This window comes from Trichosurus vulpecula, chromosome 9, assembly GCF_011100635.1.
Source record: "Trichosurus vulpecula isolate mTriVul1 chromosome 9, mTriVul1.pri, whole genome shotgun sequence".
NCBI lineage: Eukaryota > Metazoa > Chordata > Mammalia > Diprotodontia > Phalangeridae > Trichosurus > Trichosurus vulpecula.
The window spans coordinates 188,259,223-188,275,883 of NC_050581.1; the positions used below are offsets into that span (position 1 = coordinate 188,259,223).

A 16,661-nucleotide genomic window follows, 5' to 3' on the forward strand; every position below is an offset into this window, starting at 1 on the left:
AGCACATAGCCTATTTGCACATGGTTGGTTGTGTATTATCTCCCTTATTGTAGTGTGAGCACCTTTGCAACAAGAACTGTCCTTTGTCTTTGTAACAACTCTTCTTAGCACAATGCACATAGTTGGTGGTGATTAAATGTTTATTGACTCAAAATTACTAATATGGAAATGTTTTACATGATTGCACATGCATAACCTATATCAGATTACTTACCAGCTCAGAGAAGGAAGGAGGGATAGATTTTGAAACTCAATTTATTTTAATGTCAAAAATTGTTTTTACATATAATTGGGTGGGGGATAAAATACTATTTAAAACTTTAAAAGTTTATTGACTGAGCTTGAGTGCTACACATAACATTTCTCTAAAATTCATCTGGGGTTGTCCACCATGATCCAAGATTGGATAAGAATGAGAGATGAAAGGGACCTTAGAGGCCATCCAGTCGAACCCTTTCATTTTACAGAAAAGAAAGCATAATATGTCATAGTTAGACACCCACAGAGCCTGTGTAAAGGCCTGGAGGGTCTTTTGATGATGACATAGTTATCTATCTTATGAAAGCCATCTCCCTTTCCCTCAAACATAAACCAGACACAGACAGAGGGGATCTATCCATTCTCCTACTAATCAAAACAACAAAGAGCATGTGTCTTCCTATGATTTTACTGATGTAGGGTGCAGAGGACTCCCAGTATGGAAATTTCCTTCCACCAATGTAGACCAGGACCGTCTAGGGCCATCTACAATCTTGAGATGACGGAATCACTGAGGGGTCAAGTGACTTGTATCCAGAGGCAGAAGGCTAATACCTAGATAGTACTTGAACTTAGCTTTTCCTGATGCTAAGGTCAGCCCTCTCCTTTAAGGCATGTGACTTAAGGAAAAAATCCAAGGGTATCCAGCAGGCAGGAAGCTGCCAAGGATGGGTCTTTTGTTTTTCTAAACAAGTGGACAGAGCCAATCATTCCTTCTTCTCCCAGTCACTGGGTGGAACTCTTTCCTATTCTATCACATTTCCCATTGCTTGTTATGGGTAAAGGTCAATTCGACATTGCAAAATGGCATTTCAGGGAAGAAACTTAAAACCTGAAAGAAGAAACTACAGGCTGACATTTAGTACAGAACAAAAATCGAGACACAATTCTCGTGTCTGGTTTTCAGAGTTCCTGCCTCCAAGTTTTTATCAGGTTTCCAGCATCAGCCTGAGCTCTCGGCCTTCCATTCAGCCTCCTTGTCATCACTACTTAAGGGATACAACTTCAGGAAACCCAGCTTCTCAGGTAGGTGCCTTTGGTGGGACTGATGGTAGTTTTAATGTTCAAAGAGCAGAGGGGCAAGAGTGGATGCTGAAAACCACACCAGCATGGCTGGTTTTAGCAGCTGTTACTTTGGTAATAACCTCTTTTTTTCATAATTCTGAAGAAAAGTACATAATGATCAGAGGTGGAAAGAAACTCAGAAAGACAACAAAAAGTAAAAACTAAAAGATTACAATTGAAACTAAGTAAAAAACAATGCTTTGCTTTCTGACTAATGAATAGGCATTTATTCAAGAATCAGTCTTGCCTTAGTGGAGAGAAGCTTGGCCTTGGAGTCCAAAAGATCTAGATTCAAGTTCTGACTGATGCATATTAGCTTTGTGATTGAGCAAATTACTGCGCCCCAAACAATGCCCTAAAACCATGAACTACAGAGAACTTGCTGATGTGCCTTGGGAGAGCGAGCTTTCTCCCCCTTCCCTCAAGCCCCTCCCACCCCCCAGAATGCCTTGGGTCATTGAGATCCTATTTTTGATTCCCCTCCTCCCTCCCCAAAATGACCATTGGCAAATCATTTCACTTGGATGCTCCCAAACAATCTTCTAATACTTTAAGCTACCAATGAGCTTCTGATTATATTCATTCATCAAGTACCTACTCAGTGCCAGGCAGGAGGAAAAATGCAAAACAAGTCTCTACCTTCAAAGATATTAAATGCTATTAAGGGGAAACCATCTGTACACACATCACTAAATAAAAAATATTGTTGTTTTATTGGAAAATAATCAGAGACAAATTGGGGGAATCAGCAAAGGACTTCTTTAGGAGATGGCCTTTGAATAGAGGCCATACCATCCAATGGAAAGGACCCTGGTTCTACTGTAGAGGTTCTGGGTTCAAGTCCTGCCACAGGTGCTTACTATATGCATAATCTTGGGAAAGTTGTTTCTATCATCTTAGGGAATCTAAAAAAATGATTTCTGCATTCTCTTCCAGTTCCAAATTGAAGCTCACACAAGCCTCAAAGGCTCAGTAGGAATAGCCAAAGTTTCTGAATCACAGGCAGGTATCAAAAAAAAAACCAACTATCTGTCTACTGAAATACCCCTGCTGCTCACTGCTTCATTAACTCAAGGACTATGTTCCATCTTTCTCAACTTTTCCCTTGAATGGATGGCCTGACTTTTTTGGCCCATTCGTTTTAAAACTACATCCATCACCAACCAATAAACAGGTTATTCTTGGAGCCTGGTTTGTTCTGGCAAGATGCTCAGGCTTATGCAGATGATGATAAATGAGAGTAGAATTGCCCAGTTCCCCCCATGGCTACCACTACCCTCGCTGTCATCGTCAGCATCCCCCTTGAAATGAGCTCATTCCACCTTTGAAACTATTCTGAGCCAAGAGTTTAAATCGGGCAAAGTAGATTTTGTGGGCTTTTTCAGACTTTTACACTGTAATTATATACAGGCCTCCATGCCACCTATTTCCTCCAGACTGTAACATTTTACGTCTTTTTTAGGCTTATGTTGAGGTCTTTTTTTTCCTTACATGTTATGAAATAAGATATAACCTTATTCTGAGCGCTAGGCGTCTCTCTGCCAGAAAACTGCCCCAGCAGAAACCAAATCCGGCTATTTTCTTCATCCAAAGTAGAGTTTATACTATTCTATACCCTATTAAAGTGCATACATAAAACCAGCTCCAATGTAAGCTGAAATCCTAACACTACATCCCATAGAGAGGGTGCTTCTTAATCAGGACACTCCTGAAAGGCTCAAAGGAAAAACACAGGAAAGCGTGAGGGAGTCCCTGGGGTCATTGAATCCATCATTTATTTCACTGTTTCTTCACTTCTCTCCTCAGATCTTTAGGAAACACAAAACTGGTCCCCTATGAAATCACAGCATTTAATGCTGAGAAGAGGCCTTTGAGATCATCCCATGGAACCCCCTTATTCTACAGATGAAGAAATGGCAGTTCAGAGAAGGCAGTGACTCACTCTCCTCTTCCGGGGGTGGGGGAGGGCCTCTCCAGCCACCCGCAGATTTCCAAGAGCTCGATAGCCCTGCTGTGGCTCCCTTGCCAAGTGTGCCTGGGGTTCTGGGGAGGGCAGCCTCAGAGAGAAGCAGACACATCTAGAGAGAGAGGGATGAGCTGGAGGTCAACTCCAAAGCCCTTCTCTAGTGACCTCACTTGAGCAAGGAGCTTAGACAAGGTTTTGCAGCCCATGAAGGCTTCTTGGCTTTGGACCATCTGGAATTTAGCAACGTGGGCCCCAGACTCTCAAGCACTCCCAGCCGTGTCTATGGGTCTGTCAGCCGGCAGAAGCCACTGCACATTAGCAATCCTAATTTCCATAGCTAATAATAATAGCTAGCATTTATGAAGCATTCTAAAATTTGCAAAGTGCTTTATGTAAAGTATCTCATTTTGTCCTCACAACAATACTGGGAGGTTGGTCCCAATATTATTCCAACTTTGGAGGAAGAAACTGAGGCACAGAGAGGCTAAGTGACTTGCCCTGGGTCACACAGATAGTATCTAAGCTCAAATTTGAACTCAGGTCTTTCTGATTCCAAGGCCTGTGCTCTATCTACTGCGCCACCCAGCTACCAAATTATGTGGGTTTGTATGTGCGCGTATGTGTGTATAAAATGTTTGTGTTAGTTGTTTTCCATCGTGTCCAATACTTTGCTACCCCATTTGGAGTTTTCTTAGCAAAGACACTGGAGTGGTTTGCCATTTTCTTCTCCAGCCCATTTTACAGATGAGGAAACTGAGGCAAACGGGGTTAAGTGACTTGCCCAGGGTCACACAGTTGATAAGTATCTGAGGCCAGACTTGAATTCAGGAAGATGGGTCTTCCTGACTCAAGGCCCAGCATTCTATCCACTTTGCCACCTAGCTGCCTTATATGTAAAATAGATATGCATGTATTTATTATATATAAATAACATATATATTATATATAAAATGTATATTGTATAACAAATATGTTACGTACAATATATATTCTATATGACATATATACATATAATATATTATATGTATTATGCACATATGTATTCTTATTTTAAAAATAAATCTTGCTGATCTCATAGTAGGCATCGATGATCCCCAAAGGTTCTAGTTTCTTTAGGGGCAGGTTAAAATAAATGGTCCTATCACCTCTCTGAACCACACCAAAGCTTTTCTAACTTTGTACAATAATGTTCTAAATAGAATGCCTCTTCCCGGAGCATTTGGAGCAGCGGGACCCTCAGACTGACTCTTACTGCTGCTACTTAGCGCCTTCGTGACCTTGACTAACTCACTTAACTTCGGTTTCCTCAGCTATAAAGTGAAAGCACTGGGCTAGCTCACCTTCCAGCTCTAAAGCTAGGAAACTATGATTTCTCTTTGAACCTCAGTTTCCCTCCATGAAAAAATGAGGTGGTTGAACTGAGTTTATAAAGGTATGATCTTATGATCCTCTTCAGAACTAACCAGGGCAGGCACATTAAACAATGTCCACCTTCAGAGAAAGGTGTAGGATTTCCAATGTTCTTTTTTATTTCGAAAACGATTTCCTTAGTTTTACTAGATATTTTCAAATACTTCCCTCCAACTATTAATTCATTTAACAAGCATTTGTAAAGCACTTAATATGTTCCAAGCACCGTGCTAGGTGTCGGGGATATGAAGACAAAAGAAAAATGCTTATGGAAATGGAAGGAGATTTTCAGAAGTCCCTGATCACTTTACATTTTAATACTCAAATAATTTCTTGGAGAAAAATAATCTTTCATCTCTGGAACTTTAAGCACTTAAATATTACCTAATTAGAGTAATTTCCTCTGAACCCCTAGGAGATTAAATAGGAATCATTCAGTTCCATTTTGTAAGTAAAGAAAACGGAGTCAGAACTAGCTTACTTGCCTTAAAACTAGTCAATAAATCTTCGGCTAAACCAAGATTTGACCTCAACGGATTCTGTCAAGCAGTCCCATATATCCACATCATTACCGAAACTCTCCACTGTAAAATCCCACCAGTTCTCTAGCTAGGTTCCTTCTGGGTCTCTTGATCTTTCTTTAAAATCCTAATGACAATACATTTTCCACCTCTGCCGCCACTGATTGACTTCAGCCTCAGATATTACTTAATCATTCCTGATCCCCATTTATCATTTCTTAATGCTGACCTCACCACTTATTGGGGGAAAGTCTGGGTGGCTTAAACACAGATGGCTCTTGCTAAAACTGATAAGCACACTTTCACCTATTCACCATGGACACCAACAAACAGAAGCCGTCTCTGCCTTTATGCTTTTCCAGTGGAGCTTTATAGACACGTGTGGCTTTGTTTAAAAAATGTGACCTGGTAAATGGTGGCATGTAAAACACGTTAAAGTGTGTGAGTGTGTGTGTGTGTGTGTGTGTGTGTGTGTGTGTGTGTGTGTGTGTAAGACAGAGAGAAAGAGAAAGAGAAAAGTGAAGGAAAAAAGAGAGAAAAAAGAAAAAGGAAGAGAGAAAGAGAAAGGAAGAAAAAGGGAATGAAAAAGGGATAAAGGGAAGGAAAGAGAGAAAAGGAAAAAGAGGAAAAAAGGAGAAAGAAAGAGATTAAGAGAAAGGGAGAAAGAGACAATGAGAGAAAGAAAAGGAAGAAAGGAAGGAAGGAAGAAAGAAAGAAAGAAGGAAGGAAAGAAAGAAAAAAAGAAAAAGAGAAAGAAAAAGAAAGAAAAAAAGAAACCTAGTGATTTCATCTCAGTAGTGCTTATTCATTAGCCAATTCATCTCTTCTGCTTATTTCAATTATTTTAATAGCCACTCTAAAAAGATGACAAATGAAACCTCTCTCCATTATGATAGATTATGGTGATGGTAGACTCATAGTTAAAGATAACTCAGGATCATTGAGCTCAAAGGGACCGCAGGAGCCATCTAGTCCAATTCTTTCGTTTTATAGATGAGGACATTGATGCCAAGAGAGTGAGGTGAATGGCCCAAGATCACATAGGTAGTAAGTGGCATAGGCAGGATTTGAACCCAAGTCCTCTGACTCTAAATCCATGCTTTTCTCACTAGACAGTCACTATTATCTTCTAGAAACAAGCTCCTCCCTCCAACCTCCCCAACATCTCCCAACCTCCCTAACAACCTCGCTAACACTCCCTAAGGCTCCTTAACAGATACTGATTCTCTGTCCTTCTGAACCTATTGGTCAGAAAGGCAAAGTACCTATGGCTGCTGACTAATCTTCATTCTGCCTTTAGCTAGATCTCACTCAGCCTCCCCCCACCACACATAGGTCTTCTCTCCCTGACCAAAACCACACCCCTCTCTCCATTATCTTTAAATGTTATCGATCCCTTTCTATGGGCTCTTCAGAAGCAGCAACCTGGGTACAAAGTTTAGCGGGACCACCATCACCAATGGGAAGGACGTCACCCAAAGTCAATCTTCAGCTGACTTCTGTGACTCTGATGTGAAGAGGGGGGATTGATTCCCAGGACAGAGGCCTGGAATTTCCTCTCCCTAGCAAAACTCAGAAACAAGCGAGGATTGCATAAAAGCATCAGATACCTACAATTCCCTCATAGGAGAGATTTCCTTTTGCATATAGTTTCCTTTTCCCCATACAGCCCTAAACCCTCTTTACATGGGGGAGGTTCAGACTTACCAAGCAGACACACATTATGCATGGGTTATCGGTGATAAAGGGGATCTGGAGGACTTCACCTTCATTTTCACATTTAGCAACTGAACCTGTGATGAGATCAAGACAGCTTTTAAATTGAATTTTAGTTCAGTGGCTGATAACAAAATGACACCTCATGATTTTAGAGTGGTTCTTTTGATCCCTTCCCACCCCCTTCTAGAAATAGGTTTGTGTTCTCCTTTTCTTTATTGGGGGGGCAGTGAAGTCAATGGGTGGGAGTGTCACTGTTACTGAACACTTTTTGAGTACCCACTATGTACCCCCTAGACACTGCAGCACTTAGCTTATGACATTCAGTGGATCTGTCTTCCTTCCAGTCTAATAGATAATTACAGTCTGTACCCAAACTCTGCTAGCCATCAGGGCTACAAAAATCGAAAGGGACTAGTCAGTCCCCCCCCAAAAATATTTATTTTTACTGACGTTCAATTATCCCCCCCCAAAAAAAAAAACTTTAAAATGAAACACACAGGAACAATTCAGGTCTCCAAAAGCCCATTTTGACTCTATTTTAGAGAGGGGAGAGAAGGTACAGGCTTTCCCTGTCACTAAATAAATTAGCGCCTGTTCTCTGTCTCTGTTGGCTTACCCATAATAAGGACTTTTCTATTAGGAGTGAATAACTATTCTACAGCCATAAGGACATTCTAATCTAACACACACACACACACACACACACACACACACACACACACACACACACACACCCCAAAAAAATCTGATTAGCCTCCTGGGCAAAAATTGAAAGCGGACCCAATTAGAGCTTTCTGCCCTGGCCCCTTCTCTGATCGGCCTTTTATCAGCCTGCCTGAAATCACTTCTTGAAACGTAACCCTCGTTGCTTCTACTAGAAATTGACTCAACACCCTTTTTTATGCACCAGGTGTCAGTAAAGTATGTTCTCCAGAAAAAAAAAATAGCTTAGGTCTTCACCTGCCTGAAAACATATAATTATATCCCATGAGCATTATCCTTAAAAAACGAGCTATTTTCTTTAAATTTAGGTCTTGGAAAACTGGTGCTTTTTGATGCTTCAACAGCACCCGAGACTTAAGAAGCTTGTAGGGTCGGAGAGAATTCGCCGTATGTGCACCCTGAATGAGGACAGGGATAGCTAAATGCTGCCTGGATTTAGGAGTGGGGGAAGAGAGACAAGCAAGTATTCAAAGGCTAGAAGGGATCCCGGGATCGGAGACGCGTTACCAGGAGCCGGGTCTAGAGAACTCTTGCCACGTGAAAATAATCTGTCTTCTCCCTGCCTGCCTATTCCCCAAACCGCTGCTCCGCTGACTCCGTGCCCATCACCGAATTCATATATATCCCTCTAACAGATGTGTGTCCCAGGCTTCGCTTAGCCTCTGCAGGCAAGCCAATTGCCAGGACAGAAGGAACGGAGTTAACTCTCTACTCTATCAGCTACCGGCCCCTTCAAGAGCTCTCTCCCAGGTTGCCTCCGCAGACAGACCGTTCAGCGGCGCCTGCAGCAGCCACTGCAGCCTAGGCAGCTGCCGCAGGGAGGCTGCCTCTGCTTCCCCTCTCCCCTACCTGTCAGGAATGAGGAAGCCAGAGACATCTGGACCCACAGGTTACTCAGCAGCAGCCAGACGCTGAAGGTAATCCCAGGAGAAGCCAGCCACTGCCGCGGAGCCAGAGCCCGGACGCTGGGGGAGAGCCAGAGCATCGTCACCTGGAGGCAACCCGGGGCGCCTGGAGGAGGGCTTGCTGCTGCTGCTACTCAGGCAGCTGCTGCTGCTGCTGCTGCCGCTGCCTCTACCGCTGCCCCTTCTTCCTCCTCCTCCTCCTCTTCCTCCTCCTCCTCCTCTCCGCAAAGAAAAGAGCTTCTTAGCCGGAGTGTCAGGAGACGGGGAGGGATGCAGTGGGAATGGTAGGCACGGGAGGGAGGAGGAAAGCAAAGAGGGTGGGGGGCCGCCGGGAGGAGGGGGCTGGCCCGCGACTGCTCTTATCCTAGGAGGCTTTTTTTTTAAGGGAGTTAGTTTCTTGAGGCTCCTCCTCAACCCCTCCTTGAGCCAGACAGCGGCAGGCGGAGTAGAGAGGACAGACGGATGGACTGACAGACTGTGCTGCCGGCTAACTGAGCCTTATCGCCCCAGTGGGGAGGAAACAGGCAGAGAGGCGGAGCAGAAAAGACGGACGGACAGACAGACAGACAGAAGCGTCCAAGACAGGGAAGGAAGAAACGAAGAAGAGACAGAGGAGACAACAGGAGAAACCGAGGAGCCAGAGACGGGCTTGAGGAGTGGAGAGACAGACCCAGAGACAGAACCAGAAAGTGAAGTAGGGAGGGAGAGGAGCAGAGAGGCAGACCGGGCTGCCGCCCCAGCCCGGGCAGCGGGAGCGGCAGCAGCAGCGGCAGCGGCGTCAACAGCAGCAGCGGCAGCAGCAGCAGCAGCGGGGCGCACCGTGCCGCAAAGCACAGACTATTTGCTGGCCGGCTGTCTGGCTGCCGCCGCTGCTGCCGCTGCGCTGCAGGGACCCAGCCCCGGCTGCCGCCCCTGCCCGGGTGCTCCGGGCCCCAGCGGCGGCCGCAGCAGCTGTCACCGCCCCTACTCCCGCCCTGGGTTCCGCGCCCCCTCCCCGGCGGGTCCCGTGCACGCGCGCGCACGCACACACACACACAGAGGCTTGCACCCCTGTGCTCGCCTTTGCACTCCCGGACTGACTGGCTGGGGACCTGGGCGGCGGGGGTCTTCCGGACAGGCAGCCCCTGGACTTCCAGGCAAAAGAAGCAAGCCCTAGCTGCGAGCCGCGACCAGGATCATCCCACAGGAGAAACCGAGGCAGCCTTGGAGTCACAGCGCGTTCTTCCTCCTCCGGGCCCCGAGACAGTCTCTGGGCATCTCTAGCTCCGGAAAAGAGCCTCAGACCCAGGGAGAAAGAGACAGGCTGATTACAAGAAGGGGAGAGGGTGCTGGAGGAGGGAGTGGGGTCGGTAAGGGCCGGGCCAGGTGTGTAAGGGCCAGAACGTGACTGGGGGTGGGGAGGAGGGCAGCGGAGGCTATGTATTGGGTGGCTTCCACCATCAGCGCCTTCTGCCTCCTCGAGCTAGGTTCAGTAGGTCTGGCAAACAGGCAGGAGGCAGAGGGCCGTGGGAGGAAGCCCAAAGTAACTGCTTGCTTTTTCTCGCCTTTACGCTAAGAGACACGGTCCCAGCCCTCTAGCTTCCCTGCTGGCCCCTGGAGGCGCGGCTTGGCGGGTGATTCATTCAAGAGCAGATGGAGAGGGAGGGAGCAGTGGAGGGGGGAGGGTCTAAGCCTTTCGCAGCCTCTGCGGCTGCTGCTATCACCCCCCCCCCCCGCCTCTCCCCCCGCCCCAGCCCCAGCGGCAGCAGCTTCTGCTGGGGGTGTAGTTACAGCCAGCTCTCCCACCCGGGGCCTGGCTCTCCCCTTCTCTTCCTCCTTCCATCTCGTGCCAGCATTGCATTACTGCATTCCCTCTTTCCCCTGTGCCTCCATCTCTGACCCCATCTCCTGGCCGGGACACAGCACCGCCTTTGGGGGGTGATATATATATACGTATGTGTATATATGCATACCTACACATATAAATGCACACATACAGACGTGTACAAATACATGTGCGTGCACACGTGCACTGTATTTACATATGCATACATACTTATAAAGATACACATATGTATGTCCATGGAGAGGACTCGAACAACCCAAGGCTCCTGCAGGTGCTGCGATTGCCCCGTGGGCCATGCCACCTTTATCCCGGAGTCCTTGCTCCTCCCAGACTGCTCCAGATGTGCCCCAGAGCCACCCCTGTCGCGTGTCTCTGTGCCTAGTACTCCTTGCAGTCGCATCCCTGATTTGTCTATTTTCACGGCAAATCTCACCCAACCTCTGTTTACAAACAACGTGACTTTTGCAGCCAACACAGTTTTGCAGCCCTCCGGTCTCCCAAAGGGTTTTCCTTGGCAAGAACGCTGTTTGCCTTCGCTGAAACGAAGCCTTTGAAAATAAATTAGGCTGTTTGCAGACAGATTTCGCTTAGTTCCATCTTAACTTAGTTCTCTTCCCTTTTATTTGTTCTTTTTTTTTTCCAAGCGGTTTGGAGTCTTCACTTAATTAATACAGGAGGGCTTCAATTACAAGTCGACTGAGAATATGGCTAATCAGTATCATACATAAAAAGGAAGAGAAAAGAAAAAAACTCTGGTCTAAATTTGTTTTTAATAGAGCAAATTTTCAAAGTAGAATTTAAATGGAAAGAACTATAAACTGGGGAGGAGAGAAGATTCCTTCCACACCACCCAACCACTGTTGCCCAAGACTTCTGCCCCTATCTTCTCTCTCCTCACTTTGGAACAGGAGCCAGGAGAGCGTATATTTACCAGTAAAAAAGATAGAGGCCTCAAAAACAAGCTTGAATGCAGGTCTTCAAAAAGTGACCCTGAATGCCTCAATGACAGATAGCAAAAATCCCAACGCTAGTAGATAAGTCTAATTTAAATGTCATCTAGTCTCTTCCCGTGGTCTAAACCAGGGCCATCCGGTCACCCAGACGGGAGCCTTTGGAGAAAGGCTCTACAATCTTCAAGATAGGGGTCTAAAGTGAGAAGCTAATCCTGACTTAATTTGGAGGGGGCGTGGGGGTGGGAAAATGCAATCAGAGCAGGGGGTGAAGGAAGACCTTTCTTTTCTGCAGTTCAGTTTGTATTTAAGTAAATCTTTTAAGAGTCAAGATTAGTTTCTCTCTCTCTCTCTCTCTCTCTCTCTCTCTCTCTCTCTCTCTCTCTCTCTCTCTCTCACACCCCACTCTCTCCCTCTCTCTCTCTGTCTCTCTCTCTGTCTCTCTCTCTCTCTCTGTCTCTCTCTCCACCCCCCACCTTCCTCACTTTATCCCTCTCTTTTCTGTGTCTCTTTGTCTCTCTGTCTCTGTCTGTGTGTGTGTGTTTCTCCCTCCCTTTAAAAATAGAATCTAGTTGTTCTTTAAGAGAGGGGCCTGTGGTTTGTTCACGTTAAACTACAGATCTCCCTTTATATGCAATCCTAAACACTCACATGCACATGCATACAGACACACTTCTAATTTGCCCTAATCAGCTGTTTCTCCATCATAGTAAGTCTTAATAATTTTTTTCATTCATTCATTTTTCCATCCGTACATCCATCCATCCATCAATTGAATCATTCATTCATTCTATTTGATCAGATAAGGTCGGCTCCTAAGAGAAGTTTTCTCTCGGTTTATCTGAACATCTCCGAGTGCTCTGCCGACTCCTTCCAGTGACATCCTACCAGGAGCCACTTGGTCTGTGCATCCTCTGAATGACTTGACATCAGAAAGAAATGAAAAAAGGACCCTGAATCGAAAGCGCCCTGCTTCCAAATTTAAAAGAAGTACTGGTGGCATTCAAATGACAGTGAAAAGCTCTTCACTGAGATCAAAAGGAAAGGCCAAATTGAGTGTTAGTTCAGTTTCAAAAACTTAGCTGGAGGCTGGGCGGGGGGCTGGGGGTCACATCGGAATATTTAACTCATATTCAAACTCAGGTGTCCTGGAATGAAGAGCCCCGCCCCATCCTTTAACATGAAAGATGTGTAACCTAATTAGACCCAAAGGGGATGGTGTGTCTCCGACTAAAGGAACTCTCTCTCTCTCTCTCTCTCTCTCTCTCTCTCTCTCTCTCTCTCTCTCTCTCTCTCTCTCTCTCTCTCTCTCTCTTTCTCTCTCTCTGACAAAGCATTAACCTCTCTGGCCAACAATGTGGGATTCTCACTTGGAGGAAAAGGCATCAGTTCGAATACATGCTTAATTACTTGAGTCCAGTTACATCAAAGGAAATTCATCTGAACCTAGGTTTCCAAAAATAAAAATGCCCTTTAAGGGAGTGAGGTGGGAACGTGTAACCCTGCCCCAGCCCCTAACCCCTACAGACATTGTGTGAAAAATCACCAAGCTGGGAGAGCTGTGACCTACCAAGAAGTTAACTCAGACTGGGGGAGGGGAGAGGGGGGGCAATGAGAAACGCTTCAGGCCTTGCCTGAGGGCCGCCCCCCTCCCTCGCACCTTAGTTTATAGTAAGTTTGCCACAGAGACATTTTGAAAGGAGTTGTACTTTATTTTTTGATCTGATTTATGGAGGAGAAAGGTATGTGTTGGGGATGTTTCAAGGCTGAATGTAAGACACAAAGTATTAACCTTAGGAAGGTGGCTGATTTTCATCTGACATCAATGGCTGGTCTATAGGGTCAGACCAAAAGCATGCCAGTTTGATTTGCCAAGGCAGAATGCAGCAGACCAATCCAAGAGAAAATCCTGAATTTTTCTTTTCAGCTAACGGTAATAGGTCATCGGAGCCTAGATGTAGGCCTCAAAGCGGTGTTTGGGGTCAGCTAATCCAACATCTTCTTTTTACAGATGAGGACAGGCAGTCCAGAGAGAAAGAGGCTTTGGCATTACTGGCAAGGCTGAGGCCTGAAACCTGGTCCCCTGGCTCTGAATCCAGGGCTCTTAACCCCTAAACTACATGTCCTCCCCATGGAAATTATGGAGTACTCAGCACTTGGTAGAAACTCAGTAAGTTTGGATTCATATAACTGGAACAACAGCAGTAATATTAGCTAGTGCTTATATTGATATATACAATCTTGCTCACTTCTCGCAACCCTGTAATTTAAGTAATATCGTTATCCCTGTATTACAGATAGGGAAACTGAGACTGAGAGAGGTTATGTGACTTGTCTGGGGTTGCACAGCTAGTCAGCTTCTAAGATAAGATTGGAACTCAGCTCTTTGTGATTCCAAGTCACTTAACCTCAGTCTGCCTCATCTCTAAAATGGGACTGGTAATAGCCCACCCCTCCCCAGGCACTTGCAAGGATCAAACAAGATGATACGTGGGAGAGATTGTAAAAATCATGAAGGCTGGCATAGATTCTATCCACCTGTAAACAGTGTGCAGAGCATTAACGTTGTGGCCAAACTGCTGGGCCTGGGGGAAGTCTGGGGTGCTGCACCCCTTTTTCTCTTTTCCACTAAGTCCCCCCCATCTGGGCCCACACTCCCAAAGCTGCTTTTATCATTTAACTCAAAAGCTGAATCCCTCCAGTAACTCCAGGGCGGGCATATGTAACTCTCCCCACAAGGATAGCAACTTGGTCAAAGACCATTTCTACTTGAATTTTATTTGTTAAAAGAGGAAAACTGAGACAAATTACAATAATTTGGGGAACAGCCTGGATTTAATCAATCAATCAAAAAGCATTTATTAAAACACCTACTACATTCAAAGCCCTGTGCTAGATGAACAGAGATGCAAGTACAAAGAATGAAACCATCTTTATTTGCAAAGAGTTTAGAAATTCAAAAAAGACTTCATTAATATGTCTCCATAGTGGATACTGGTCATCTCCAAACTAGAACAGAGTGGCCTAGTGGGAGAAATTAAACCCATGAGGGAACAGGACAAAGTCTGTGTCAACCCTTTTGTCTTGTCTGCTACTAGAGTGGTCCCAAACACACTTTCAGGGAGCCTGCAGATGAGCTTACACTTTCCAACGCTCTTAATTTATTTAACCAAGTCAGTCATAATGTGCAATCAGTCTTCAAGGGGAAAAAAGTAACCTGTTCTGTACATTGCTAAAAGATACACCCAGAGAGAAAAACAAAAAATCCCCATGTGTAAGTTTGTAACAAAACTGAGCATCATCTAACTTTTTGCTTTAAAAATGAAGATGATAGCTATATTGGTGACATCCAGTAAAAACAGAGGATTTGATGGCAGGAGAGTCACCTTTTCTCTGCCTGATTCTAACTGAACATCATCCGAAAAGATGAGAACAAGGGAACATTGGTAATAGTGATAAAGATGCTAACCATGATGCTGAGAGATACTGTAACCTATCTTTAGGCTGCTAACTACCTCAGAAGATAGGATCAAGTGACAAGAATTTTGCACTAAGAATTCATGACCTTTTATAACAATAACAGACTGCAATCCCTGTACTACAAACCACTCCCCAAATAGCCTGCAGCATCCTACAACTAAACCCTACTGGAAATGGAGTGCCATCAATGACAAAACTGTTATGTGTCACCACTCCAGAGTAACACTGACAGGCAAATATTTATGAATTAGCATTTTTAATAGATGTGGGAATATTCAAAGCCTCCAAACTTCCTGGAGTGAAAAGTTCTCCAAATACAGAGATCTAGCAGGAAAAAAATCAAAACCAGTGATACCAGGATGAAGCATGTATCTAATTAGTCCAACAACATTTATTAAGTACCTACCATGTGCCATTCAGCGCAGCTAGATAGGGCACCAAGTCTGAAGTCAGGAAGACCTGAGTTCAAATTCAAACCCAGACACTTAATAGCTATGAGAACCTAAGCAAGTCGCTTCACCCTGTTTGCCTCAGTTTCCTTATCTGTAAAATGAGCTGGAGAAGGAAATGGCAAACTATGACAGTATTTCTGCCAAGAGCCACCCCACCTCCAAAAAACAGGGGTCATAAAGAGTCAGCTACAACTGAGAAACGACTAAACAACTACAAAACTGGCATGCACTAGGGATGAGAAGAAAGATCCAAACAGTCCCTGTTCTCAAAGAGCTCACCCTCTAATGGGGGAGACAACAGGCACCACTATGTGCAAACAAAATCTATCCAGTATAAATTGGCAATCATTTCAGAGGGAAGGCATTAGCATGAAGGGGAATTGGGAAAAATTTCTCACAGAAGGTAGGATTTTAGCAGAGACTTGGAGTTGTCCTGGAGGTGTTCTCAGTGGGTCTACAGAAGGTTCCCTTCAATACCAACACTTTTGGTCACTGACAAAAGGCAGTCATTTTATCTACTGATTTTACTGAACATTATACATAAAAGAACCATATTAAGATAGTGACAGTCAAATGACTCTGAATGCCATCAAATATAAGGCAAGAAAAATGAGAAGGGAAAAAAATAAATAGCTCCTATTTATAGAGCAATGGAAGATTGGAGAAACACTTTGGGGGCCTTTATCTCACTTAAGCCCCAGAGCAGCACTAGGAGGTAGGTGTTACAGGTTCTTTTTATCCTTGTTTTACAGCAGCTGACAGGATTGAGTCCCCTGCCCAGGATCACACAAAATGATACCAGAGGCAAGCTTAGAAGCCCTGACTCCAAGGTGATTTGAACCACCACATATGAGCATCAGTATTTATTTTTCCCCTCCTTTTCCCTCATCTCTACCTAGTGAATCCCTCAAAGACCTCTCTCTATATCTTCTAAAGCCCAACTCAAATGTCACCTCTCTCAAGATGTATTCCGTTGTTCCTCCCCCCCCCAACATTTCACACATACACTGATGGCATCTTGCTCATGTTCTCCCCATGGATTATTTTTTATGTAAATCCTAACGTCTTACTGGACTGTAAGGTCGAAGAAGCCAAAGACCAGAATTTGGGGTTCTGATTCTCAAAATCACCCCGTTTTTTCCAGCTAATTTAGTCTATTTCATAATTTGATTAAAAGAGTGAGGAACATTTACCTGCTTGTAACCTTACGGACCTGTGATCATACCGCTGTAAATCTCTTCCCTCCACTGGTGGAAAAGCTAACTCCTCCATGCTCTTACCTCACTCCTCCAAAGGGAATTGCCATCAAAACACCCACTGTGTGCATAACCTTTTGAACAATCTATTAAGTTAACCCATAGAGACAAAAATGTAATGAAAACATTGC

The 16,661-nt window shown here is 44.7% G+C and overlaps 1 protein-coding gene across 3 annotated transcripts in view; it reads right to left on the bottom strand.

Moving 5' to 3' along the window:
• BMPER (BMP binding endothelial regulator) overlaps positions 1 to 9,110 on the bottom strand; it is a 350,399-nt gene extending 341,289 nt beyond the window's left edge. For all 3 annotated transcript variants that reach the window (XM_036739450.1, XM_036739448.1, XM_036739449.1), the window contains exons 1-2: positions 8,512 to 9,110; positions 6,928 to 7,013 (exon numbers count right to left, since the gene is read on the bottom strand). In XM_036739450.1, the coding sequence (XP_036595345.1) occupies positions 6,928 to 7,013; positions 8,512 to 8,647 (222 nt within the window). In that variant the 5' untranslated portion in view covers positions 8,648 to 9,110. The remainder of the gene's footprint in view (positions 1 to 6,927; positions 7,014 to 8,511) is intronic.
• Between the last annotated feature and the right edge of the window lie 7,551 nt (positions 9,111 to 16,661).